The 26,957-nt window shown below is 40.1% G+C and overlaps 1 protein-coding gene across 2 annotated transcripts in view; it reads right to left on the reverse strand.

Moving 5' to 3' along the window:
• The window catches only part of ASCC1 (activating signal cointegrator 1 complex subunit 1), a 105,065-nt gene that overhangs the window by 19,940 nt on the left and 58,168 nt on the right, over positions 1-26,957 (reverse strand). For both annotated transcript variants that reach the window (XM_026713479.2, XM_087932337.1), the window contains exon 9: positions 18,183-18,259. In XM_026713479.2, coding sequence (XP_026569264.1) covers positions 18,183-18,259 — 77 coding nt within the window. The remainder of the gene's footprint in view (positions 1-18,182; positions 18,260-26,957) is intronic.

Below are 26,957 nucleotides of genomic sequence, written 5' to 3' on the forward strand. Positions count from 1 at the left end.
AGTTTACAACTGCCAGCGCCTCTCTTTATAAGCGGCTTCTGCATTGGATTCCCAATGGATTTATAAAGATGTTTCAACTATCCAAAACGGAAGCCTATTTCACCAAAAGTAGAAGGGAGTATCAGCAATTCCAAACTGATTTTCCTAAAAGATAATATTGTAATTTAAAAAAAAAATCTATCTTTAAAGAAAACAAGTTCTAAGGATGGGGTTGTCTAAATTGGGAATGCACGAATCCTATGATTTATAAGGACTCTCTACCTAGTTCATCACAATCATATTATTTTAGAAAACCGCATTCACCAATCTCCATGGAGATTCTTACTCATCCAGGTCATGCTTAACCCATGGCTGCCTTTCCAAAAGGCAACTGGATTTTCTTCAGAACTGAAGAAGCTTCTTGGATGAGAAGTGAAACATTTTTAAAGAAAAAAGAAACCCTAGAAAGTCCAGTTGCTTTTAACAAAAAGCATCTCTGGGACATTCCCCAATCTCTTGGCTGCCAAGTATGTAAGGAAAACCATTTCCTTAAATCCCAGTCAACAGGATTATTCATTGCTGAGGTTGAACATGCCTAGAAATAGGAACTCACAAAAGACTGCTTTTATTCAAAATATAGCATATCATAATCATCACTGAACATTTTGGAAAAATCCAATTCTTTATTCTAGCACAAGCTAAAGGAACCACAAGCGATTAGCAGTTTACCCATTGATGTTGTTCTAATGTATCGACAAAGAGAATCTTGACCATATCAGCGGATCACTCTTTTTAACTAGTGGTAGCTGAACTACATCTATTGCAAGATCTTTTACAGAGCTAAGGCCAGTTTAAAATCAAAGAAGGGTCAGGAAGAATAAAGAACCATGTTGGCAGACCTCTGGAAATTATATGGATTGAGAGACATATTTGGTCCTGAGGATATCACTGATACTGTGTGAGCAAGAAGAAGAGGGAAAGGAATGCATGTTGGGATAGGGAATAAATCAAAGTGATTGATAGGACAAAGAAGATATGATAGAAGAGTGATATAAATGGGGTGAATTTCACAGCTCATGACTGTTAATAGAACGGACATGCCTGGCTAAGAAACAGATGGGAGCAGACATAGTATGCTTTGGCCATCTGTACCACACAGTTCTGCTAATGAACCTTAATTGCTACATGGAGCAGAGCCAGTATTTTATTCCTAGAATTATAAATCTGGGAAAAAGAATCTGAAAATCACTAAAACCTAAGCATAAAGCAAAATGGTCTACACACGCTCACATGTACAGCGAGTGTAAATGAAATGGTTTAAATGAAAAAAAAAAAAACCCTCACAAAACAGAAAGCACGAGGAAATATAATATATATGGCAGATGAGCAATTAGAACTTAATAATATTGTTGCGATTGTAACCAGAGTCTGCTGTCCCCGTTCTACCAAACTAGTGTTGCAAAAAAATATTTAGGGACTTTTCATGCTTATTAGCCCTAAAAAGTCAACCTTTGAAAAGACAAATGCAAAACCCGGAGCCACCAAATGAGGAGAAGGCACTCATTGGAAAAAGATCCGATATTGAGAAAGATTGAAGGCAAAAGGAGAAGGGGACCACAGAAGATAAGATGGTTAGATAGTGCCACTGATGCAATGAACGTGAATTTGGGCAAACTCTGTGAGACAGTGGAGTAAAGGTGGGCCTGGCATGTTGTAGTCTATGGGTCATGAAGAGATGGACATGACTAAGCAACTGAACAACATGCTTATTAGATGACAAGAGGCAGAAAGTTCTAGAGCTGGTTGGCAAATTTGGGCAACTCCCAATGTCTTAAAATTGCCAGGGTGGGAAACTTTATTCTTGAGCTTAAATTATTCAAGTTCCAGGATCATCCCCAACATTTCTGAGGATCAGTCTTTTTGCTATTTTCAACTATATATTCAAAATAAAATATTCTTCAACTAAAAGGTTCTGACAACTCAAATATGATTTTATTATATCCACTTGTGATATAAATCAGATAGAAATAAACATGCATATTGATATTCTCTCTCACACACGTACATACAAAGATCAGTTACCTTAATGGTTCATGTTAGAAGAAAAATAAATTCGCATTCAAATCAACTTATCATCAAAACAACAAAATAAAAGATTTTAATTAATATATTCTGATTCTCTTTCCACGTTCAAAATACGTTTTCAATAACATTTCACTAACAAAATACATACATTCTTCTATCTCAGTTTGATTCCTAGCTTTGCTATACTAATAATTATCTGATATCATTTAATGGTGCCTGGAAACTTCTCAGTAGTCATCATAAAAAGAGGACGTTGCTGATTCAGATCCAGAGCAAAAGATCCTGCAAAGGCCATTTCACTTTCTGTCAAAATGACCATGTTGGCTCCTTTTCAAACAGCTTCTCAAAGCCAGATGACAAACTCAAATATTTAATTATGGCTCAGGTGTTCTCTGATTAAGATGTGCCAACACATCTCACAAAAAGGTGGAATTACGCAGAAAGGAAAAAAGAAAAAGAAAGAACACCATCCCTTCATCTTTATTGAACAGGGGTGTCAAAGTCACGTCATCATGGTGCCATCATGTGACATATCGGGTGTGGCTTTAGCCAGTACATGATGCATCCGGCCCATGGGCTGGGAGTTTGACAGCCCTAATACAGAACAACAATGCTCCCAAAGTTTTTTTTTTAAAAAGCAAAATTAAATACAACTCAATAAATCTCCAAAATCTCTTCTTTCCTTCTATTTTGTAGCACAGACATTTCGACAGGAGGTTTAAGCATTGTGGCCCTTCAGGATTACAAGTACCAATATCCCCTCTGCCAGCTGAGGCCACTAGAACAGGTCCTTCTGCAGTTTCTGATGGACCACAAAATCCACTGTAAAGTCATCATAGCACAATCTTCCAATCATCTAATCTTGTCACTGTGGAATACATTAAATATGTTTTTGCTGTAAATGGATCCTCTAACCTGTTGACTTCTCTTGCTTAACTCTTTTGTTAAGCCTGACAGCTTAACTTGTGGACTTCAACTCCCAGAATTCTTACTCCAATCATGTTAGCTCAGGAATTCTGGGAGTTGAAGTCTACAAGTCTTAAACTTGCCACGTTTGAAGACCCTTTGTCTACAATAATTGCATAAAATGAGAATTTCTGCTAGGGTTTCTGCTAGTAGAAGTCCTTCTTGTTATTGCTATACTGATAAACAGATCAGCAACCCTGCATACAGTAGAATCTCTATTCTATTTTGCTTTGGAAGACATAACTATCTTCTCAAGCCATATTTGAAATCTTAGTTTTTTTCAATAAATTCTTGGATAGATCAGGTGGCTATATCTCACAAACTGTCTTCTCTGGGATAAAGCTATAATAAATGGCTCAGAATGACTTTACCTTTGCCAGTTTAGTAAATGACATGCACTTTACTCTCAGAGAGTAATCCAACTTGTAAACATTATGCTTCACACAGTAACATTTGGTTTGATAAACCAGGGCTGTCAAACTCCTGGCCTGTGAAGGGGGGGGAAGTCCCAATATATCACGTGACACTGCTGTGACATGAGTTCGACACCCCTGAGATAGACCAATATTTCTCAACATGGCAACTTTAAGATGTATGGACTTCAACTCCCAGAATTCTAGACCAACCACTGTTCTTTGCAAGCAACTTGGCTGGTATGCTTTTGCTCACTTGAGAAATATTCAGCAGCATCTTTGGTGTATCAACATTGACAAAATGGTGGGCACAACCAAAGTGATTGAAACCCCGTTCCTTTTTGGTTTGCGTGATGCAATACATATTTTAATCGTGCCCATTTGTTCCTGCGACTTTGATGCTGTTGACCTGCTTAGCCATGCTTTAAACCAGGGGTCTCCAAACTTGGCAACTTTAAGACTTTTAGGCTTCAACTCTCAGATTTCCTCAGCATGGGTGGCTGGAGAATTCTGAGAGTTGAAGTCCACAAGTCTTAAAAAGCTGCCAAATTTGGTGACCCCTGCTTTAAACCAATGATTTCAGACTTTCCTTGGAAAACTTGGACACTCTTTTCAGATATTGATTACTCCGCAATACTGAAGAAGCTTCTCTGAGAGAAACTCAGTAAGTCTTCTGTCAGTCTATCTCAGTAATGATCAAGTGCCACAGAAAAGCAACATCCTCGGTTCACAAGATATATCAGGTCTCCAAAAATGAGAGCATCAACTATCTCAAAATACATTTCTAGTAATGAGTAGTGTTCCATGAAAATTTGGAGAGCTATGATATGGCGTTATGGTGAAGGCCTGGAAGCATGAAACATGCTCAGTTTTAAGTTTTACAATTACTCCCATCCAACCTTTTACATTCCTTTTTTAGAATTAGCCTTTTAAGCAGCTATAATCTGGAACATCTCTAAGCATGCATATTTTATTACAAGAGTACGGAAGTGTTAATGGAGACTCTGCTGTGTACATGATTACCCTAGAGCATTCTGAAAAGTTTCTGAATGTTGTGGCTCATTCTGCAGTCACAAACAACTCACCAAACGGCTCCATCTTTAAGGTTTGTGCTTATTTTTTTTCTTCAGTTTTTGTTTTTACCTACTGTTTTGGTATGAACTGTTACCAAATTGCGTCTCTCGCACCGCTTTCTGAGGTAAAAGAGGTGAGAAACAAATCTTAAGAGCAACTGGAGTGTCGATCCTATTAATTTAAGGAATAGCCATTTTGCACACGCATCATCAGTGCCACAGCATGAAAGGCAATTAAGTCCATAATTAGTTCTAAATTAAAAACTTACTTTTCCTAAATAAGGGTAGATTGCGAATACAGATTTGTTGATTACCAGCGCATGTGTAACCAACTTCATCTGACATGGCCTCAACATTAAACTACCTAATTTGGAAATAACCCATCTTCTACTCGTTTTGGGGGTGGGGTGGACGGGGGTATCCACTCCTGGCAGACTATTAGGCCACTCACAGCATCACAAGAGCAAGGGAATCTGATCACTTGTACTGGTACACTCTTTAGAGTCAATGTTAAACAAATAGTAATGGTACTTTCTGAAAAATAATTGATGACAAGAAATATTTGTGATTTCGAAAGCTCACTTTCATGCTGCATTAGGTTTTATGCATTTTGAATGTTGCTGCTAAGATTGATGCTCAAATAAGGTGCTGATAGCTGTCAAAGTTCAAGATGCTTCTACTAGTTGCTACCTAATAATTGCTATCAATTAGAGCCATTACACGAATGCCATGATGGTTCCCCCTACAGACAGTCCTCAACTTACGAACATAATATTTCCATTGTCACCCCATTTTATGAGCTTTCCTGCCACAGTTGTTAAGGGAATCCTTGCGGTTGTTAAATTAGAAACACGGTCGTTAAATGAATCTGGTTTTCCCATTGACTTTGCTCATCAGAAAGTTGCACAAGGGGATCATGTGGACCCAAGACATTGCAGTCGTCATAAATGTGAGTCAGCTGTTGTGGTTCGCCAGCAGCCTGTGCAAACGGCAACAGAATCGGACAGGGAAGAACAGGGACCAGTCTGGGAGTCTGGGAAGGACTTGGACGAGGGTCCTGCATCCGATAAGAGATGGGCCCAGGACCACCTGGAAGTTATGTGCTGACTCTGGAGCCTTCAGATTCTGGCAGCAGCGAGGAAGAGGACCCAGGGGAGCCTGTTCCCAGTGCGCATGTGCTGCCAGAAGGCGAGAGCAGCTGAAACAAAAGGGGTGACTCGGGAGTAAGGCTGGGAGGTGATTGCCTCCCCCATAAAGGACAGGCAAAGATGATGAAACCTTTACAAGAAGCAAAATTGTTCATTCTGTTCGGATTAAACTTTGAAGCTCTGTATGGACTTTGTATTTTGTTTGGCTTTTTACAGTTAATTTCGCACTTTAGTTGTTGGCAGCAATTCAAAGGAGATAAAGGTGGGTGCTTATCTCAAGAGACTGTTTGGGACTCATTACGGGTTGGGAATGAACGTAATAGCTTTGTTTGGACTAAGTGTGTGCTTAATTATGATCTCAGGAAGTCTTGGTTAGAACATCAATTACCAAGCATCCAAATATAAATCGCATGACCATGGGGATACAATAACAGTCATAAGTGTGAAAAATGGTCATAAGCCACTTTTTTTCAGTGCTGTTGGAACTTCTGGCGGTCATATATAATATTCCTCTGTTCCACAGATGGTTGTGACTTTGTCCTACTGATTGTCCGTACAAAGTACTTTTATTTTCTTGGCTTCCACACAGCTGATCCGTATGTTTGTGCCACTGTTTGTGTCTTCTATGAAAAAGATTTATTTCAAGACTAACCAATGTAAGGAGCTAAAAATACCTAATGAGGGTTTCAGATGAAATAATAAAAATGCCTTTTATCATCATCAGTATCTCTCTCTCTTTTTTTAAAAAGCTGTCCAATGTTTCTTACTATATATATGCCTGTCATGGGGCATGTTTGTCACATTTCTGCAGTAAATGTATTCAAGGTTATTTGCAGACAATAATCAAATAACACTTTTGGGTAAGCGCTAAAAATCTGAGATACATTGTACACTTAAGGAGTGCTATGTAAAGCTATTCAAAGGAGAAGGAAACATCAGGAATTGTGCCCATCATTATATTTGTACCATCAATGAATTTATGTATAAAATGGTACCTTTGGTACTAATTAAACAATACATGTTTTGTCTAACAATATTTAGTCTTAATATGATTTAGACTTAATCATATTTCACTTAAATTTGGATAACAAAAAATGAATAAAGAACATTTAAGACAATCTTACTTTCCCCAAATTTTGTTTCTATTTCAAATCCAAAATACATTGGCTGTTTAAGCTTTATTGGATACTATAAATCAATTATAGCATAGCATTGCGGAAAAAGAGAAATCTGTTTTGTTACTTAAGGAACACTTCAGAAAGGAAACTCCAGAAGTAAAGAATATGGAGAAAATTAGATTTGAATTCAGGAATTTCTCAGTGTCAATATAGCCTTAGCGAAAATAAAATAGTGATAATCTCAAAACAATCAGGTTTCTGGGTAATTATCATGGGAGAACTAATAATACAGGACACTATCACTATATAAATTCCCTGCATATATAGTTTTAATGAAGGTCTTATTTAATTCTTTCTCAAACCAAACTTTTTTTTGCCTTCCTGTCATTTAAATCACATAAATATTCTATTGAGCTTCTCTTCAGAATTATCTCATTTTCTTACCACTACAAGGTTCTCCCATATTCAGATAATTTAAATCAGTCCTCTATCAAAAATTTAAATTCTACTGTAATATTTATATAGTTATCCATCCCTTTAACCTCCCTGTCTCTGCATAATGCAAGCATTAACTGTGCTTCTTTCTTTAGGCTGCAATCTCTTACCGCAACTTCTTCAATGTTCTTTACAATAAAAAATCCTTTAATTATGTAGAGATCAGAAACAGATACAATGTTCGATAGTGCAATTCTCGCTTCTCTTCTTCTGCATAGTTACTCTAATAAAAAAAATGTTATTCACTAACCAAAGGTTTTTAGTTGATACAAAACGTAATTCACATTCATTCTTCTACCTCTTTGTTCTATATCCCACCTTTTAAAGTAAGCCAGCAAGCAACGTATCTTTATTTTAATTACGTAACTGAGAAATCACTGCATTATGAAGGGATATTGTGGGATATATTGCATTCTGCATACATTACATGGCCCCAATCAGTGAAACCTAAACATCTACGTTTCTGGAAAGGAGAAATAATTGCTGCTTCATCAATAATGTAACGAAGTGGTCTGTTTTTCTTCCGCAACGTCAAATGGTAGCCATTTTGTTATTATCTTTTTTTTAAGAGATGTGTTTGTAAATGCTATTATAGTGAGAGATGAATCCACTTCTTCCTTTAATGGAAGTAAGAGCTACATCAAAGGTTAGATTTCTTCACACACGCACACACGCACACACACACACACACACACCAGTGGTGGGATTCAAATATCGTTGACACTGGTTCGATGGGCGTGGTTTGATGGGTGAGCTTTGAGCGCATGCACATATTTTGTGTGCACGCACGCGCCAAATGTGCACTTTGAGCATGTGCAGAGGCATTTGTGTAGGTGCAAAGTCATTCTACCTTGCTTCCTGCCAGCCTGCACGATCTCTCGGGCACTTCAGCAGCTGCCGTGCGGCACTATTCTGTGCCGCGCAAAGCAGCTGCGCTTCAAATTTAGTGGATAAAGGTGAGTATGGGAACACAGGTGGGCCCAACAGCAGAGCCATCAGAGCAGTGGAGAGAACTGATTCGGTATCCGCTGCTCAGTGCTCCTACCGGCTCTCCAAAACCGGGCAGAACCGGTCGAATACCACGCACACACACACACACACACACACACACACACAGGGATCGCATGACCCTGGGACACTGCAACCATCATAAATATGAACCAGTTGCCAAGCGGTTGAATTTTGGGGATGTTGTTGTGGTTAAGTTTGAAAATATGGTCATAACTCCCTTTTTTCAGTGTCATTGTCACTTGGGATTCAATTTTTTTTACTACCGGTTCTGTGGGCGTGGCTTGGTGGGCGTGGCAGGGGAAGGAGACTGTAAAATCTCCAGTCAGAGATGGTGTTTGCCGGTTCTCTGAACTACTCAAAATTTCCACTACCGGTTCTCCAGAACTGGTCAGAACCTGCTGAATACCACCTCTGCTTCAACCGGTCACTAAACAAACTGTTGTAAACCGAGAACTACCTGTACTGACGTAACATCCAAAACAGGGAAGGTAATAGCAATAGCACTTAAGACTTACATACCGCTTCACAGTGCTTTACGGCCCTCTCTAACCGGTTTACAGAGTCAACATATTGCCTCCAAACGATCTGGCTCCTCCTTTTACCCACCTCGGAGGGATGGAAGGCTGAGCTCAACCTTGAGCCGGTCAGGATCAACACTGCCTAACTGGTCGGACATTAGAAGAATTAGCCTGCAATACTGCATTCCCTATCTCTGCCATAGTGTGGCAAAAGACAGCAAAGATGGATTTTGTAAAATGCGCCATTCGTAGATTTATGCAAAGTATACCACTCACAACCAGTCCAAAACATTGGTGCCACAAGCTTGATTGTGCTCAGTAGACAACCCTTACTTAGCATTTATTTATGATGTTGCAATTCATCAAAACCATCCAAGGTAGACACCTGAACTAGCGTTAACAATATGGGCATTACAAAATGGAATGGAAGATCAGGCAGTGTAGCTGTGAGGTTCAACATTAGGCAAACTAAGCATTATCAATTTTTTTCTTTTAAAATCGGTCATGGTAGAATGCTATAAAACATTGCCCTGTCAGATGGGCTACCACAAGTAATTAAATCTGCTCAGTATTATGGAGGCAGCTGTTAATCTAACTGTTGTATTTTGATGCAGGCTGTTTCCTTTATCCATTATACAGACACTGCAAAAATAAATGCCTTACTAAAACGTGTCCTACAACTAGGTTGCTTTTATTTATTAACATGGAAGCTATAACCCAGTGGAGTATCATAGCTATGGGCCATGACTCATTAGCTCTTGTAAAACATTTAGCAAATAATCTTTTGCTTCCTTTCAACTTGCAAATTCTCATCCATAGGGACAGATTCCCCCCGCAACACACACAACTTAGTCTACTTTCTTTCTCTGCTTTCTCCACCAGACAGTCGTGAGGAATCGAAACTAAATGCACTACAGCAATGCAAGATTTAAATCAAGCCGAGAGAAGAATTTCAGCAGGACAGTGCAGCACTAGCGATAGCACTTAGACCTATATACCGCTTCACAGCGCTTCACAGCCCTCTCTAAGCTGTTTACAGCAGTTGTCACCAACTGGTAGGCCAGGGACCACTGGTGGTCCATGAGAAAATTTTGGTGGTCTGCACAGAAATGCCACCCCAAAGCAATTAATCCAGGCTGCACAGGAACACAAGGCTGCGCCGCCCACGTGGCCCATGGGAACACGAGGCTTGTGTCGCTTGCATTGTGAAAACGAGATAGTGAGAGGAGGAGAGGAAAGGACAGAGGGGGAGAACTTGCCCCACTCACCCCACACACCTCGCCTGGCTACCGGGCTGCTTCTTTCCGCTTCTTTCTTCTTCTGCTTTTGGCTGCACGCAAGGAAAGCAGCAAAAGTCTTTCTTTCTCTCCCCCAAACTCCACCAGAAATGAGTCTTTGGGACTCTGCAAGGCATCCTGCTTCAAGAGGCTGCGCTGGCACGACAAATCTCACAAAGACTCATTTCTGGCAGAGTTTGGGGGAGAGAAAAATAGACTTCTGCTGCTTTCCTTGCATGAAGCCAAAAGTCTCTCTCTCTCCCCCTGAAAACAGAGCTGGAGACAGTATCCTGTGATCCCAAATAAAGAACGAATGATCGGTAGGAAAACGGAGTGGGGAATTTTCCTACAGACTTTTGGGGGGATTTTCTCAGGGTCTCTGGTCCGCGGAATTTAAAATTATGAGTTTGGTGGTCCCTGAGGTCCAAAAGGTTGGCGACCCCGGTTCACAGAGTCAGTATATTGCCCCCAAACATTCTGGCTCCTCATTTTACCGACCTTGGATGGATGGAAGGCTGCACCAACCTCGAGCCAGTCAGGATCGAACTCCTGGCTGTGGGCAGAGTCAGCCTGCAATACTGCATTCTAACCACTGCGCCACCAGGGCTCCTAAGAATACAACGCCACCCTCACTAAGAACTGAATGTACTGTACAACTTGAAGGTCAAGAATTGAGAATAAATGGGAAAATTTCAAGGAGAGACAAATATAACAAGAACCATAAATTGGAAGCCTTTAAACTAAAGGGCATGATGTCATAGGGACAAAATACTATCCTGACTATTGCACACAGAGTTAGAATTTAACTTTTAATAATGGAAGCAAAACTAATAACTTCTCACACACTCATTCTCAATTTCTAGATCCATTCAGAATGACCTTTTCAGGATCTCATTCTTACGTTAAATTCTGGCACAAGGGAAGATACTAGCAAAAGCTGCAGGGGTGGGATTCCACCGGTGTAACTACCGGTTCAGTGAGCGTGCACTTCGCTGCATCATCAGTACAGCACTAATGATATCATGTAGATTGGGTAATGAAATGTCTGCAAGCAAGCAACCAAGCTTAGAGAGCACCAAGGATCCCTCAGTAACCTTTCTGCTTACTTTTTAACACCGGCTACTACATGTCAGCTTAAACACAAGAACTTTATCTTGCTTCCAACCAGAGGACAACCAGGGTAAGCAAGCAAACAACTGCACACACTTCATTTTCTATCAAACTGGTACTGTCATTACAGTGTGCTTGTCCATGCAGTATAGCTGTTGCTTTAAACAAAAATAAACCAATCATTTTGTAATTACTCTGAAGGCTAGCTGTATTTTTCCAGGAATAAACATCTTTTTCAAGTTGATCCGATTAAGAATACAATATCAAAAAGCAACATTCAGAGAGCAATTTAAAAGTGTCCCGCATATAAAAAATTAGATGTTTGGGGAAGAATAAAATCTGAAGCCTTCTTCTAAACATGTAATTTTCATTAGCTAATATTTCATTAAAGGAACACTTGTAATAGCATCTATAGGAAAACTTATAAAAATCATAGCAGTGCAATTGAAAGTCCTCTCCTTAATGTATGTATCGCATATACAAAAGAGGCGAGATTTAATCACACTTTTGCAGCCACTTATCTTGCCTTTTTTGTTACCCTTCCTTCCAATGCCACTGAACACTGTCTCACATTAAAACTTCCAGACTATTGAAGCACTATCCAAATATTGGCTTCCTTTAACCATCTTGGCAAGAACTGGACCTAAGTCATTACGAAAAATCTCACTTTTGAAGCAGAATGTTAAGTAAACAATGATATAAAATAGCCATTAATTTTGTGTTTCCACAAAAATAAGACCCTGTCTTATAATTTTTTGCCACCAAAAAAGGCACCAGGTCTTATTTTAGGGGGATGTCATCCACTAACTAACCTCATTTGTGCGCGTCGCCCCTCGACTTCCTTTTCGTTGTCAGAGGCCTTCAGGAAATTTTTCTGCAGCCAGCAAGACTTTCCTGAAGGCTTCCGCAGCTGATAACAGAGCTCTGGATTGACGTGGACTTCGTTATCAGGTACAGAGGGGTCTTCAGGGAAGCCTTGGCAGCCTTGTTGGCTGTAGAAGAAATAGGCTGGCAAGGCAGGTGTCAGGTTGTGTGAGGCCTGGCTACAACTGTGCAAAGGTAAGTAGTAGGGCAGCTCCACACACACCCCATCTCCACCCTAGCTTAATGGCTTTATTCGTGCACTCTAGAGTGGGCAGGATCTTAATTAGGGCTTATTTTGGGGGTAGGGCTTATATTGAGTGCACATGTAAAAATCAATCTAGGACTTTCAGGGTAGGTTATATTTTGGGGAAAACAAGGTAGGCATTTTTTAACATAGCCTGCTAATTCCCAAGATTACTTTAATTTATGAAAGAAAAGCATTGGTGGACTATTTGGAGACAACCAACTGGGTAGCTTATTCCCTCTGAACAGATGACTTTATATATATATATATTGTGCTTAGTATTTAAGGTATTTCTTTCAATTCTTCAAAATGCAGCATATTACAGGTAGTCCTCATCTTGCAACAGTTCATTTAGTGGCCGTGAAAAAAGTGACCTATGACCATTTTTCACATTTACAACCACTGTAGCCTCCTCAAGGTCACGTGATCAAAATTCAGATGCTTGACAACTGATTCATATTTATGACGGTCGTAGCATCCTGGGCTCACTGTAATCTTTTGACAAGCAAAATCAATTGGGAAGCCAGATTCACTTAACAACCAGATTACCCACTTAACAAGGGCAGTGATTCACTTAACAACTGAAAAGTCAAGAAAAGTCATAAAATGGGGCGAAATTCACTGAAGAAATGCCTCACTTGGCAACATACATTTTGGGCTCAATTGTCATCGTACGTTGAAGAGACATTTGTATTTACAAGAAACCGACAATTGGCTCTTTTTTCTCTCTCTATTCCAGATGCCAGCTAGTTCCAAGATTTATTGTGGTACAAATTTAAAAATCTGAAATAAAAGCATGCCAGCTGTTGCACTTCAATATCATAAGAGAGCTGTGAGTTTACTGCCTGATTGCTTCAGGGACACTGCAGTGGAACTGCTAGCTGATAGAAGATCACAGATTTTAGAAGCTTCTTGTCCTCCAGATATGCTTCAAGGTTACTTCTCACTTTTAGCCATGCTCGCTGAGAATTATAGGTGTTGACATCTGAAGCAGTTAAAGGGTACCCGGTTGGAAAAGCTGATTTAGAATGAAGATGTAAGATTGGTAGTTCCTCTATGTTTGTCTTTTTCTCCATTACAAATAGAATATATTACTATGAATGTCTTAAGACAGGGGTGTCAAACTCAAGGCCCGGGGGCAGGATCCAGCCCACGGAGTGCTTACATCTGGCCCGCGGTGCCGCCCTGGAAATAGCAAAGGACCGTACCGCGGTGCCTCTGCCAGTGAAAACGAAACTCGGGAGGGCTGCTCAGGCCCTCCTAGGCCCTGTCTCCCGAAGCCCTCTGCCAATGAAAACAGAGCTCCGTTTTCACTGGCAGAAGGCTGCAGGAGGCCGTTGCAGCCGAAAACGAAGATCAGGAGCCTATTTTTGCTAGCCGAGCACTGGGGCCACCACAGTCGCCCTTGATATGAGTGACATCAAGTTGGCCACACCTACCCTGGTCACGCCCACCTCAGCCCACAAGATCAAACACAACCTTAACTCGGCCCTCAATTGAATCAAGTTTGACACCCCTGTCTTAAGAGAAAAGCAAGTTAAAGACTGAAATACTGCTGAAATACTGAAATACTCTTAAATACTGCTTTGGGAATAAAAAGAAACAGTGTGAACAACAGGAAGGATCATTTTATTATGTTTGGTGAGTGTATAAAAAAAAAAGCCAGAAAGTTTTGGATGCAAATACATGAACTAGAAAATCTTAAAGACAAATATTCAATTGAAACCGGGGGTTGCAGGGGGTTGAGGGGAGGGTTGAGAGATTGATGAACAGATATTGGGGGAAAGTCATGGGTCTTTTTTGTATATATGGTAACTGCAGCAAAATTATTATATACTTAAACAGAAAGACTCGGTACTACTTTCCATGGAGCCATGGTTGGTGAAGATGATGGAATTTGCAGAGATGGCAAAACTGACTTTCTTTGTTAAGAGAAAATACAAAGCTACGTTTATTGATGCCTAGAAACACCTGATAGATTTTTTTTGCATGAAACAGAAAACAAGTGCTCTTATAATTTATGACTTTGACGAGTGGAGAAAAACAGATGATAGAAAAAAATAAAGCTTTTTTTTGTTACCATGTGGTAATTTTGTAATTGTACTTCGATTTGTTACAAAGAAAATTGAAAGTCACTACTTTCTATTTTTTCTCCATTCTTTTTTGTACTTTTTCTCATTGTCTTGTCTTAAAAAATTATTTTTTACTCTTCTTTGGTTTATTACTTTGTGTTAGTTCTTGTTCACTTTAATCTTTTTCAAACTCTTAATAAAAAAATAATACTGAGAATATAAAGGGAAAGGGAAATAATCCTTGAAGTCAAATTTAACTTGTTAACAACATTGAATAACCAAATTGTTATCTTGGCAACAAGACAAGAGAAATGATTTGCATTGTCTTCTTCCTTTTCATTTTCTAATCCACAAGGTCTGGGATTCCATGTAATCTTCTATCCAATCCTAATTAGCTTTCTGAGATCAACCAAGCTAGATACTGTTTCCCCCAAAATAAGACCTATCATGAAAATAAGTCCTAGCATGTTTTTATGTGTGCACCTAATACAAGCCCTACCCACCCACAAAATAAGCCCTACTTAAGAGCCGGCACAGCTGGCTTGTAACTCTCCTGTTACAAAAGCATGGGATGTGGAGCACAACACCTCAACATGGGAGGTAAATTAGATTAAGAAAGCATCTTCCATATAGTCAGCTCTGTGGTCAAGATGGATTTGGGCTTATTGAAGGCAAGATACAAATGAATATAATAAGTAAAAGATGTTGCAGTCTTTTAAACTGTTTAAAAGACTGCAACATCTTTTACTTATTATTATATTGTATTCATTTGTATCTTGCCTTCAATATTTTTACAAATAACACAAGGTAGCAAACATATCCACAGCACCTTCCTCCTCCTATTTTCCTCAGAACAACAGCCTCGTGAGGTAGGTGGTGAGATGGTGGAGCTGTTCCACATGCCCTGCACTGGCGTACCTGAGGGCCCCTGCAGCCAGGCCATCCACACCTTGACAACTGTTTCATGGCTGTGCCTCGCTCAGCCTTCTGCTCATTGTGGCCACAAACAAGCAGAAGAAGTGGGATGGAAACCACATGGGGTCCTGATGGATGGAACTGTTGGAGCTGCCGCCGTGAGGAGAGGCAGGTGTCGGGGCATGGATGGCCTGGCTGCAGGGACACTGAGGTAAGACAGCACGTGGCACATGGGGCAGCTTCATCCCTCTTGCGTGGGAAAAAAAATAAGACACCCACCCAAAATAAGCCCTGGTGTTTATTTTGGGACCCAAAAGAAAATAAAACCTGGTCTTATTTTCGGGGAAACATGGGTAGAGAAAGCTTTATGGGCAGGTATTGGCTCTAAACATGTATCTGTTTGAAGAAACTGAGTCCTAAAATGAAATGTATAAAAGCATATTGGAATAGCTACTTAACAGTGTGGGAAGCATTAATATTGCAAATTATTACTGGCTGGATATAAAGCAGTTTAGCATTGTCCCTTGTTCCCATTTGAAGTTTTCAAGTACACTTTAATTATTACTTTCACGGGGAATTCCTTTGTCAGCTCAGCTACTGCTTGACCTCTTTTGTTTATGCTGCTCACTGAAATGTTTTTGTTCTGGTCTGACATCGCCTTGTTCTTGGTTATCAAGTAAGACTGGGACAATCAACCCCATCGTGCCCCTTGGGGCATAAGCCTTCTCAAAGCAAAGCAATTAAGGAACAAAACACAAATGAGGATCAAAAACTAACAATGATGGGGTGGGAGAATCAAAGCTATAAAGGCAAATGGAGAATTAATAGCACATGGTGTTGGGATGGCTGCCGAACATGCCTTGATAAGGAATTGGAGTGGCTTTTCTCACAAATGTGGTAATTCTGGCTTTGTCCTCTAAACCAGGGGTCTCCAAACATGGCAACTTTAAGATTTGTGGACTTCTACTCCCAGAATTCCTCAGCTGGCGAGCATAGCTGGCTGAGGAATTCTAGAAGTAGAAATCCACAAGTCTTAAAGTTGGCTGAGGAATTCTGGGAGTAGAAGTCCACAAGTCTTAAAGTTGTCTGAGGAATTCTGGGAGTAGAAGCCCACAAGTCTTAAGGTTGCCAAGTTTGGAGACCCCTGCTCTAAGCCCACAGAGACCACTTTGCAAATAAGATGCCCGGAAGAGGAAGGGATCTATGAAATGGAAGGGACAAGGGGGCCTGCAATCAGATCATTTGGAAGGAATGTCCTCCAATGAATGGGCAGCAATATGGGACTCGACTGCCAACTATGAGTCATAAATAACAAGTGCCATCGGGCGCTGCCCTGGGTGCCCGGCAAAGAGGAAGGAAATGTCAAGAGGCTGGGAAAGAACGTGGGAGAAAGGTGGCATTTTGGCTTGGAGGCCATTATCCACGTTCTTTCAGGCAGCAAAGAGTCATTGGGTATTTTTTGGCTAGAGCTGGACAAAATCAATTAAGGCTGAGCGTGGGGGGTGGGGGTGGAGAATCCCAATGCTGTGCTTCACATTTTACAGAGCAGTGATATGAATAAGAGGAGTGATGGCGCTTAATGTGTTTCTCTGCTTAGAAGTAGTGCCATACAAGAGGATACTCAGGTGCAAATAAATACTAAGACACAGACTTCAGAGAGTATTTAGGACTGCAGAAAAAACAACTACTACCAACCTGCCTTCAATCGAGGACCTGTATATTGAACAAGTCAAAAAGAGAACTGTGAAAATATTTACAGACCCCTCACATCCAGGACATAAAGTGTTTCAACTCCTTCCCTCAAAACGACGCTATAGAGCACTGCACACCAGAACAACTAGACACAAGGACAGTTTTTCCCCGAACGCCATCACTCTGCTAAACAAATAATTCCCTCAACGCTGTCCAACTATTTACAAAGTTGGAGCTAATAAAGGGACTCCTACTGATTATCAGACTGTGTGCCATCATGCCCCGGATCATTACAACTACCGGTAAATACTTACCAACTATAAGTATTAGGCTATCTGCAATTATTCTAAATTTCAGATGAAGAATATTTCTGTATATATAATTAAACTAACTATAACTAAACTATCAGGTACAAGAAACCAGGAGACATGATGGAGTTCAAAAGCACTGCAGATTTATTCCATACAAGCTATACCCAAGAATCTGATCAAGGGAGGCTAGACTAAGATCTCTTTCTGGAGCGTATGGACTCCAGACTGATGATGCATTTGACCCCGCCTTCAGATTCAGCCTGGTCATTTGCTGCATCAACTAAAGTCAGCGGTTTGCTACATTTGCTACATCAACTGGTTTGGTGGTTAAGGCACCAAGCTAGAAACCAGGAGGCTGTGAGTTCTAGTTCCTGTGCAGGTGCCACCTGGGTGACATTGGGCCAGTTCCTCTCTCTTGCCCCCACAGGGTGATTGTTGTGGGGGAAATAAGAGGAAGAAGTACAGTTGGGTATATTTGCCACCTTATTTATAAAAAAACAATAAAGGCGGGATAAAAATAATAAATAAATAAATATGTGGTCAAAGAGTTCAGTCTTTCTTGCTCACGTCTTTCTATTTTGGGAAAAGTAGTTCACAAACCCCTCTAGATTAAAAGTTTAGCTGACAAAATCCACTTTTTCGTTATCATTTATTTGATTTTTGCCTATACATAAATGGATATAGGAACAACAGTCTGACAATTATACTAGGGAGCCATATTAGAGTCCCTTTAGAATTTTTTGGGGTTGTTGGAAATTCCAGCAACATGTTAGAGTCAAATTCTCTGTGTTTCTTGCACTGGAATATCATATGCAACATACAGTTGAGTCAAAACTTGATATTTAAAAGTCTACTAACATAAGATAAACCAGGAGGCAATTTTATACTGACCTTCAAAATTGTTCGGCCATCAAATGATTCCCTTTCCTTGAACTGTTTGCCCGTGGCTCGGTTATTCGGTTCTTCAGCTGCAAAATAAACGAGATTTCAACTCAAACCGAGTCAATTCCCATCCCTAAATCTATATATTTAAATGCGAAATACCCCTCACACATTATCACAAAAATCTCCAGAACCGTAAAGCCTATAAAATAGAAATTTGGCATGTATGTTCCTCTTGGCTTCTAGGTGCTCACTAAGAAATTTTTTTTTGAAATGACCATCAGAGCATTAGTATTTCCTATGTTATTATCAATAGGCTCTGATGCTAAGGAGTTCTACTTCCCCTCCCCACCTAAAAAGAAATTTATTTTTATTTGTTTTATTTATTTATTTTGATTTGTCAATTGCTTACAAGATAATACGTATAAGTATATACATAGTTATGAATACATGAAATGGGTATGTATAAACAAAATAAAAGAAACAATAGGACAGGGATGGTAGGCATGTTGGTGCGCTTGTGCATGCCCCCTACAGACCTCTTAGGAAAGGGCTGAGGTCAATAGTAGAGAGTCTACTATTAGTAGAGAGTCTAAGGTTAATAGTAGAGAGTCTAAGGTTAAAGTTATTGGGGAAGAAACCACAGAGTCAGGTAGAGTATTCCAGACATTGACCACTCTGTTGCTGAAGTCGTATTTCCTGCAATCAAGCTTGGTGCGGTTTACCTTGAGTTTGTGTCTATTGTGTGCTCTTGTGTTGTTATGGTTGAAGCTGAAGTATTCATTGACAGGTAAGTCATTGCAATGTATGATTTTATATACCAAACTTAGATCAGACCGAAGATGGCATAATTCAAGGTTTTCTAGGTCTAGAATTTCAAGTCTGGTGGCATAAGGTATTCTACAACTAATAGAGGAGTGGAGAACTCTTCTTATGAAATATTTCTGGACTTTCTTAACTGTGCTAATATCAGATACGTAATGTGAGTTCCAGACTGATGAGATGTATTCGAGTATTGGTCTAGCAAATGTTTTGAATGCTCTAGTTAGTAGTATGATATTACCAGAGAAAAAGCTACGCAGGATTAGGTTAACAACTCTTAACGCCTTTTTGGCTATGTAGTTAACAGTGGGCTCTCGCACTTAGATCATTAGAGATGAGTACTCCAAGATCTTTGACAGGATTTGGATCATCAACAAGGTCTTGACCATTCAGCTTGTATTTTATTTTCTGATTTTTTTTGCCAATATGTAAGACAGAGCATTTATTTGTTGAGATTTGAAGTTACCATTTGTTTGACCATTCTGATACATAGTCAAGATCTTTTTGAAGGGTAGCAGTATTGTCTGTGGTATTGAACAGTTTTACATCATCAGCGAAAAGAACACACTTGCTCTTAATATGATCACAGAGGTCATTTATGTAGAGTATGAAGAGAGTTGGTCCTAGAACACTGCCTTGGGGGACACCACTATTGACAGGTACAGAATTTGATAGGACACTCCCAATTTTGTCCATTTGTTGTCTGTTTGACAGGAATGCTTCTATCCAGTTATGTAGGTGTCCAGAGATACCAGTTTTAGGAGTAGTTTGTCATGTACCACTGAATCAAAGGCTTTACAGAAGTCTATGTAGATTGCGTCTATTGCTTTGCCCTGATTGAGTTGTGTAGTCCATAAGTTTTTGCAGTGTAAGAGTTTCAGATTACAGGATAGTTTCTTTCTGAAACCAAATTGTTTATTGGAGAGTAGGTTGTTTGTTTCTAAGTGGAGGATGATGGATTGGTTAATAATTGATTCCATGACTTTACAGGTGACGCAGCATAAGAAGATTGGTCTGTAATTTTCAACTAGGCTGGGGTCTCCCTTTTTGAAGAGGGGGATGATCGTGGCTTGTGACCATAAGTTAGGCAAGGAGCTGGTCCTGAAAATTTTTTCAAAGATTATGCTTAGAGGTTCCGCTATGGCAGTGGATAGCTTTTTTAAGAAGTAGGCACATATTCCGTCTGGTCCAATAGATAGAGATTGTTTTAGATTGCGTAGTGCTTTTTCAACATTGTCTTCTGTAAAATCGATATGTATTAGATCATTGTAATTTTCTGTGGTTCGGCTAGGAAATACTGGGCATGATCCATTGCTGTTTACAAATACTGAGCCATAGAATGTGTTAAAGAGGTTGGCTTGAATAGTATTGTCGTTGCAGTCTTTACCATTAGGTCCTTTCAGGGGTGGGATGGATTTTGAGTCTTTTAATTTGTTGTTTACAAAATTGTAAAAAGTGCGGGTGGAATTGGTGCGTAGAAGGTTTTCCTCTTGTTTAATGTGATAATTGGTGCATTCAGTCTTTATCTGGTGGCATAAATTTTTGTATCAGCTTTTGAAGTTGGCAACGTGACCAGATCTGTTCTTCCACCAAAGTGATCTCTTTTTGGATTGAAGTTTCCTTATTGTTATGGGTAATCTGTTTTTTTTGTTTGTTTGTTTTGGGAGTTTTTAATAGTACATATAGTTTGATGACTCTTTTGACTTCAAGTAAAAATACGTTGTAATGGTCTTCTACAGTATTGTATCCAGAGAATAGAGATTGCCAATTAATGATGAGAGATCATTGTCTATAAGATCATAGTTGCCTTTTTTGAAGTTATAATTGGGGATTACATCATTGTGATGATTTTTGTGTGAGTGTATGTTGAGGCAAAAGTCAATCATATTGTGGTCACTGTTGGAAAAGGGTTCTTTAGTTTGTATTCCGTAAATTAAATTCAAACTATTGCATAAGATTGAGGCAGTTGTTAAGTCTAGTATTGTTGGTTACTAGTTAGATTTGTAACAGCATTGTAGAAGGTTGCATGTATGGGTTCAGTTGTACATTCATTTAGGGTCCAGTTAATATGAGGTAGATTGAAGTCACCAAGAAAGATAAAAGTGTGTGGACAGGATGTTGCCCATGTTAGTAGTGAATTCAGCTTGTTTACATGTTCGATGTCATAATCAGGTGTGCTGTAACATAGTAAAAATCGAAATGTGATATTTAAGGATAGTTCACAGATGATAGTCTTAGGAAGAGCAAGCTCCTGGGTAACTTGGATGTTTTTAGATGTAAGGACATTTATAATCTGTTCCAAATGCAAAACACAAGCAGAGGAGAGGAGTTTCGGTTTCAGTTTCATAGCAGCAACCAGCTTTACTACAAAACAGTTGAGCTAAGCCATGCCCAGGATCCTTGCTGTCTCCTTGCTCACACAGCAAATACTGTTTCAGTTTCCAAATAGCCCTCAATTCTCTCACACACTGACAGGAGTCTAGGCAGGTGAATACTGATGGATGCTGGTAGGCAGAGACAGAATCCCACCCACCCCTTATTTTCCTCCCCAAAAAGTAAGCCCAATCACATAGTTTTGTAGCGAAGCACAGGTATCAAGCTAGTATAAATATAAATACACACATACACACACAATTATTCTGAATTGTTTTTATCCATTTATCATAAGAGCATTTTAAAGAAGACAGAAATTATTTCCAAAAGTACATTGTCAGAATGTTTAGAGCCATCAATATTGCCGTGAGGATTATTTAAGGCTGACAGCTTAGTGTAATAGAATCATCCAGGGGAACCCAGAGCTTAAGATTCAGTGCTCTGTCAAAGCAAGCTTTGATAGTAAAGCATTCTCTCACCTTACTTTCCTGTCCAGCCTTCGAGAGCTGATCATTCTGCAGGCTACAAATTTAAAACCAGTGAGAAAAAATTGGGTACTTGGGCAATGCATCCTTGTTCTCAAGGTGCCTCTATTTCCTCAAAGCTGGGAACAAACAAAAGATCAATGGCTCCTTAAACCAAGAGTTATTTTTACTTGGCCCGACTGTGGATACTCCTTGCAAGTGTACCATTATAAATTCGATCTTTACAATCACAGCTTTTGTGAAGAATACGGAGAACTTCATACTTCCTTTTTTCGAAAAGCATGTTTCTGCTTGTCTTGATAGGAGTCGTTCCACTGTGCAGCAAATGTTAATAAACGGGAACATTACACACAGTTTACTAGTCGGGGATTTAGTCCTCCCACTCGCATTTTTGCTTCTTCAACAAGTCTACTATTTTTACAACTAGTAGTCCTTGACTTGCCACCACTAATTTAGTGACCGTTCCAAATTACAATGGCACTGAAAAAGAATTACAAACAACTGGTCCTCACACTTATGCAATTGTTGTTGCATCCCCAAGGTCATGTGATAAAAATTAAGGCCCTTGGCAACCATGAAGTAGCTACAATGGTTGCACTGGTCATGTGATCACCGGTTGTGATCTTCCCAACTGGCTCCCAACAAGTCAAGTCAATGGCGAAGCTGGATTTGCTCAACGACTGCACGAATCACTTAACCACCTTGATTCGCTTAACAACAAATAGCACAAAGGTCATAATATCCACCGTGGTTCACCTGACAACCATCTTGCTTAGCAAAACAGGAAGTCTGATCCCGACTGTGGTAGTCATAAGTCAAGGGTTACCTGACTTGGCCCAGAATCCCTAAATCTCCAAAAGATTTAACTCTACATGGAGGACAGTCTTTCTTTCACGGCTCCTGCCTGTTGCTATAAGCATGTTCTGGGTCCATCTATCAAAGTGCCACCTTAGAGCACCCAGAAGGTGCGCCTTCTCTGCTGTGGTGCCTTATCCCAGCACTGTCCCTGCTGGACCCACCCTGCTTTCTTTCAAATGGAAACCTGGCTTTTTTTCCCAGGCCTTGAGCTGGGCCAGAGTATGCATCCACTATGGGATACATCGGTCAACTCATAAAATATTTCTACCTTTTTTTTTAGAGTTGCCAACAGAAAGGGAGGGGGGAGCAGTGCAGCCACTTGCAAACCGGAACTGCATTCCATAAATGTTTTCAAAGATAGTTTCTAGGGGACTGAAGTATCTGCCGTGCAAAATTCTAACTGGAGAGCAAGACTGATGACTCTTGGCTATGGATGTGTCCCATTGGAGAATATGAATTATGATACACCCAAAGGGTGGGGGAAAACCAGGATCAAGAGTGACAATGAATTACGTGTCTCAGAGTTGGCTACACCCAGGCAATGCCGTACAGTTTAATTCCCAATAAATCTTTTTTAAGTTTTGCAAGTTTGGCTCCAAAACTTATATGATTTAAATGGGGGTAACTGCCGGAATCCTGACATCTAGTGCGGGGGTGTCAAACTCAAGACCCTTGGGGTACTTAGGTCTGGCCCATGGGGCCTCCCTGGAAACAGCAAAGGACCGGCCCGCAGTGCCTCTGCCAGCGAAAATAGAACTCGGGACCCCCGAGCTCCGTTTTTGCTGGCAGAGGGTTGAGGAGGCCGTTGCTGCTAAAAACAGAGCTCATGGGGGCCACAGGCAGCACTCCCAAGCTCAGTTTTTGCTGGCAGAGGGTTGCAGGAGGCCGTTGCAGCCAAAAACATTTTCACTGGCAGAGTGCTCAGGCCACCACAGGCACCCCCAACACAAGTGACATTGAGTTGGCCATGCCCACCCTTGCCACGCCCACCCCGCCCTCCCAAGCTCAAACACAACGGCCCTCAATGAAATTGAGTTTGACACCTCTGTTCTAGTGTATTTATACAATGTATTTGTTCTCTCTGTTACAGTCATCTTTTACCCTCGGTTTCTTAACATATTGTACAGTGCTGTTGCTAACTTGCTACATTACCCAAAGCCAGTGATGAGTTGGGAAGGGCATAGAAATTGTGTCAACTAAAAAAAAAAATACTTCTTTGATCTTTTTAGTTGCCAGCAGAAAGGGGTGGGAGAAAGCAGTGCATTCCTTAAATGCCTCAGATAATCATTTTGGCTACTGAAGATTCTGGCGTGCAAAATTATTACTGGAGAGCATGATTGATGACTCTTGGCTATGGATGTGTCTCATTGGAGAATATAAATCCAGGGGGTAAGGGAAAGACCAGGGTCAAGGGTGAAATGAATGATGTGTCAGAGTCGGCTGCAACTGGGAAACGCCGATATGTCAACTCCTAATAAATCAATCTTTTTTACTCTAAGAGATGTGGCTAGAGACTTATGATTTGAATGGGGGTGCATGTTGGAGTCCTGACAAATCGAATGTACAGATATAAAATAAATGCATCCAGTTTTAAAATTTTAATACACACACATACACACAAACACAGTGTATGTAAAGGCTAAAAAGGAACATTGTAAATAGATCAACAAACCTGCAACCCGGTCTACTTTTGTCACTCTTTGAAAATCTGAACACAAATGTGAATAATAAAATGGGATCAACAATCCTTAAGATATTTGCATGAAAGCCAATCGTATGCAAATTGTCTAGGCAAGATAGGAAAAAGTGTGATGACGTAAGAACTTTTTCCGTTTTATTTGCAAGGTCCATTTCAACAGATGGCTCCTATTATCTGTTTGTGTACTCCACATTATCCACAGGCATGCATCTATCTATCTATCTATCTATCTATCTATCTATCTATCTATCTATCTATCTATCTATCTATCTATCTTTTCTTAAGTTTTCGTGGGTACTTACATGTATGGCATTCAGCTTTGTTCGGGTATTTTCCCACGTCATTGTAGTTGTGCTTTTAAAGTTGTAGCAACGTTTCGGCAGAATCTCATCTGCCATCATCAGGCTTCTGTATAGTGTTCATCTGTGAGTCAGGCTTTTATAGTGGTTTCAGATTTAAATTTGGGGCAGCCTATGCTGTGCCAGAATGGTTTTTTCTTCACCCTGATTGGTTGGGAGTCTTGGTCTGTGTTTATTGGTCTTGGAGTTTGCTGTGTTCTGCTTGATTGGTGTTTCTAATATCTTCTGTCTGTTTTTTTGGCTCTTTTTGTATCTTGATTGGCTGGCAACATTGTGTTCCTGTATTGGAGGCTTTTAGTGCGGCTTGGCTCCGAGTAAACAGATGGCTATCATTTATTAGGAAGCTAGTTTTCACCTGGGTAGCTGGTTGGGGTGTGTTTGAGCTGGAGGTATCAGGGGGGATCTGTCTGTGCCCAGGTGTTTGCCTGTCTTGTGGTGTGGAGATTTTTTTGTTTGTGAGTGCAGGCTTCCAAATGATTGACAATCTGGTGGAATCATCTGTTCTATTCATGCTTTCTGGTCTTTTTTCAATCTCTATGGCTTCTCTGATGATTCTGTGGCTGGGGTTTTCTATAGTGGCTAGGGTTTTGGTGCCATTGAAGTTGATGCTATGACCTGTGGCTTCCATGTGTTGGACTAGTGAGGAAGTGTGTTCCAGCTTTTTGACTGCATTTTTGTGTTCATCCAGGCGGGTACTTATTCTTCTATTGGTCTGTCCAATGTATGTGGCCAGGCATGATGCACAGGGGACTTCGTATATGCCTTGGTTTTCCAGGTCAGTTTTATCTTTGGGGTTTCTAAGGATGGCTGCTATTTTTCTGTCTGTTTTGAAGGCAGTCTTGATGTGATGTTTGTGCAGTATCTTACTGATTTTGTCTGTAGTACCTCTTATGTAGGACAGGACAGCTGTTTCATAGGTCTGTTTATCTTCTGGGTCTCTATTATCTTTATCTTTATTTTTGTAATTGTGTACCGTACTGCATATTCACAGACACACAAACTTATCTTAAATTCAAGGTAGCTATATTTACAAGTTAGGTATGATAAATATATATCATTTGTATACCATGGCTTGATGGTTCTTTTGTACAACTTCAGGAGATGTCCTTTTATAGCCACGTGCATTCTCCATAGGAATTAATGGTAGCTATTTTTAGAATACAAACAAGCAGCTATTCATATTCTGATTACTAAAGAAGCTTTTAAAATTACAGCTTTAAAAATTAAAAAGAAACTGCAGCTCGATTATACCAAGCACGTTTAAATGGAAAAGCAGACTCGGTGCACTCAAACAGTAATCCTAAACCCAAGTGATACAGATTAAATCTACCTTTTAAAAAGAGAGGAGACAACCTTGATTAAAAAGCAATACAAAATCATGGCTTCTCTCAGACATGAGTACGGTAGGAACCAAACATCTGCTGGATATAAAAGGTGCATTGAATATTTTAATGAAGGATTCTTCCTTTTCTATTTCAGATGAGTGCAGCCTTAATGAATGGATCCCTTCTTAAGCAGGCAATGAACTTATTGTCTCCAACCTCTCAAATTATATATATATATGTCTATGTCTATGTCTATGTCTATGTATTTGCATGGCAAGGTCTCAAATATATATAAGTGACACACACAGTGGCACAGTGGTTAGAGTGCAGTACTGCAGGCTACTTCTGCTGACTGCCGGCTGCCTGTAATTTGGCAGTTCAAATCCCACCAGGCTCAAGGTTAACTCAGCCTTCTATCCTTCGAGGTCAGTAAAATGAGGACTCAGATTGTTGGGGGGAATAGGCTGACTCTGTAAACCAGTTCTGAAGAACCGGTAGCAGAAATGTTGCGTAGTTTGGAGAACTGGCAAATACCACCTCTGACTGGCTCCGCCTCCATCTATTCTCCATCTCCCATTGAGTCCCAGCTGGTCGGCTGGGTCTTCTTTGGTTGCCCTGAACAGGAGAACGGAGCTGGAAAGCAGGTTAGTGGGGTGGGGAGGGAGTGGGGATTTTGCAGTAACCTTCCCGTGTCATGCCCACCAAGCCACAACCACAGAACCAGTAGTAAATTTTTTTGAATCCCACCACTGATGTGTGTATAATGTATGTATGTATGTATGTATGTATGTACGTACGTACGTATGTATGTATATAGATATACATATGCATACATACATATACATACACACACCCATACATAG

This window comes from Pseudonaja textilis, chromosome 4 (assembly GCF_049901715.1).
Source record: "Pseudonaja textilis isolate UNSWEBS1 chromosome 4, rPseTex1.2, whole genome shotgun sequence".
In the NCBI taxonomy this organism is placed as follows: Eukaryota; Metazoa; Chordata; class Lepidosauria; order Squamata; family Elapidae; genus Pseudonaja; species Pseudonaja textilis.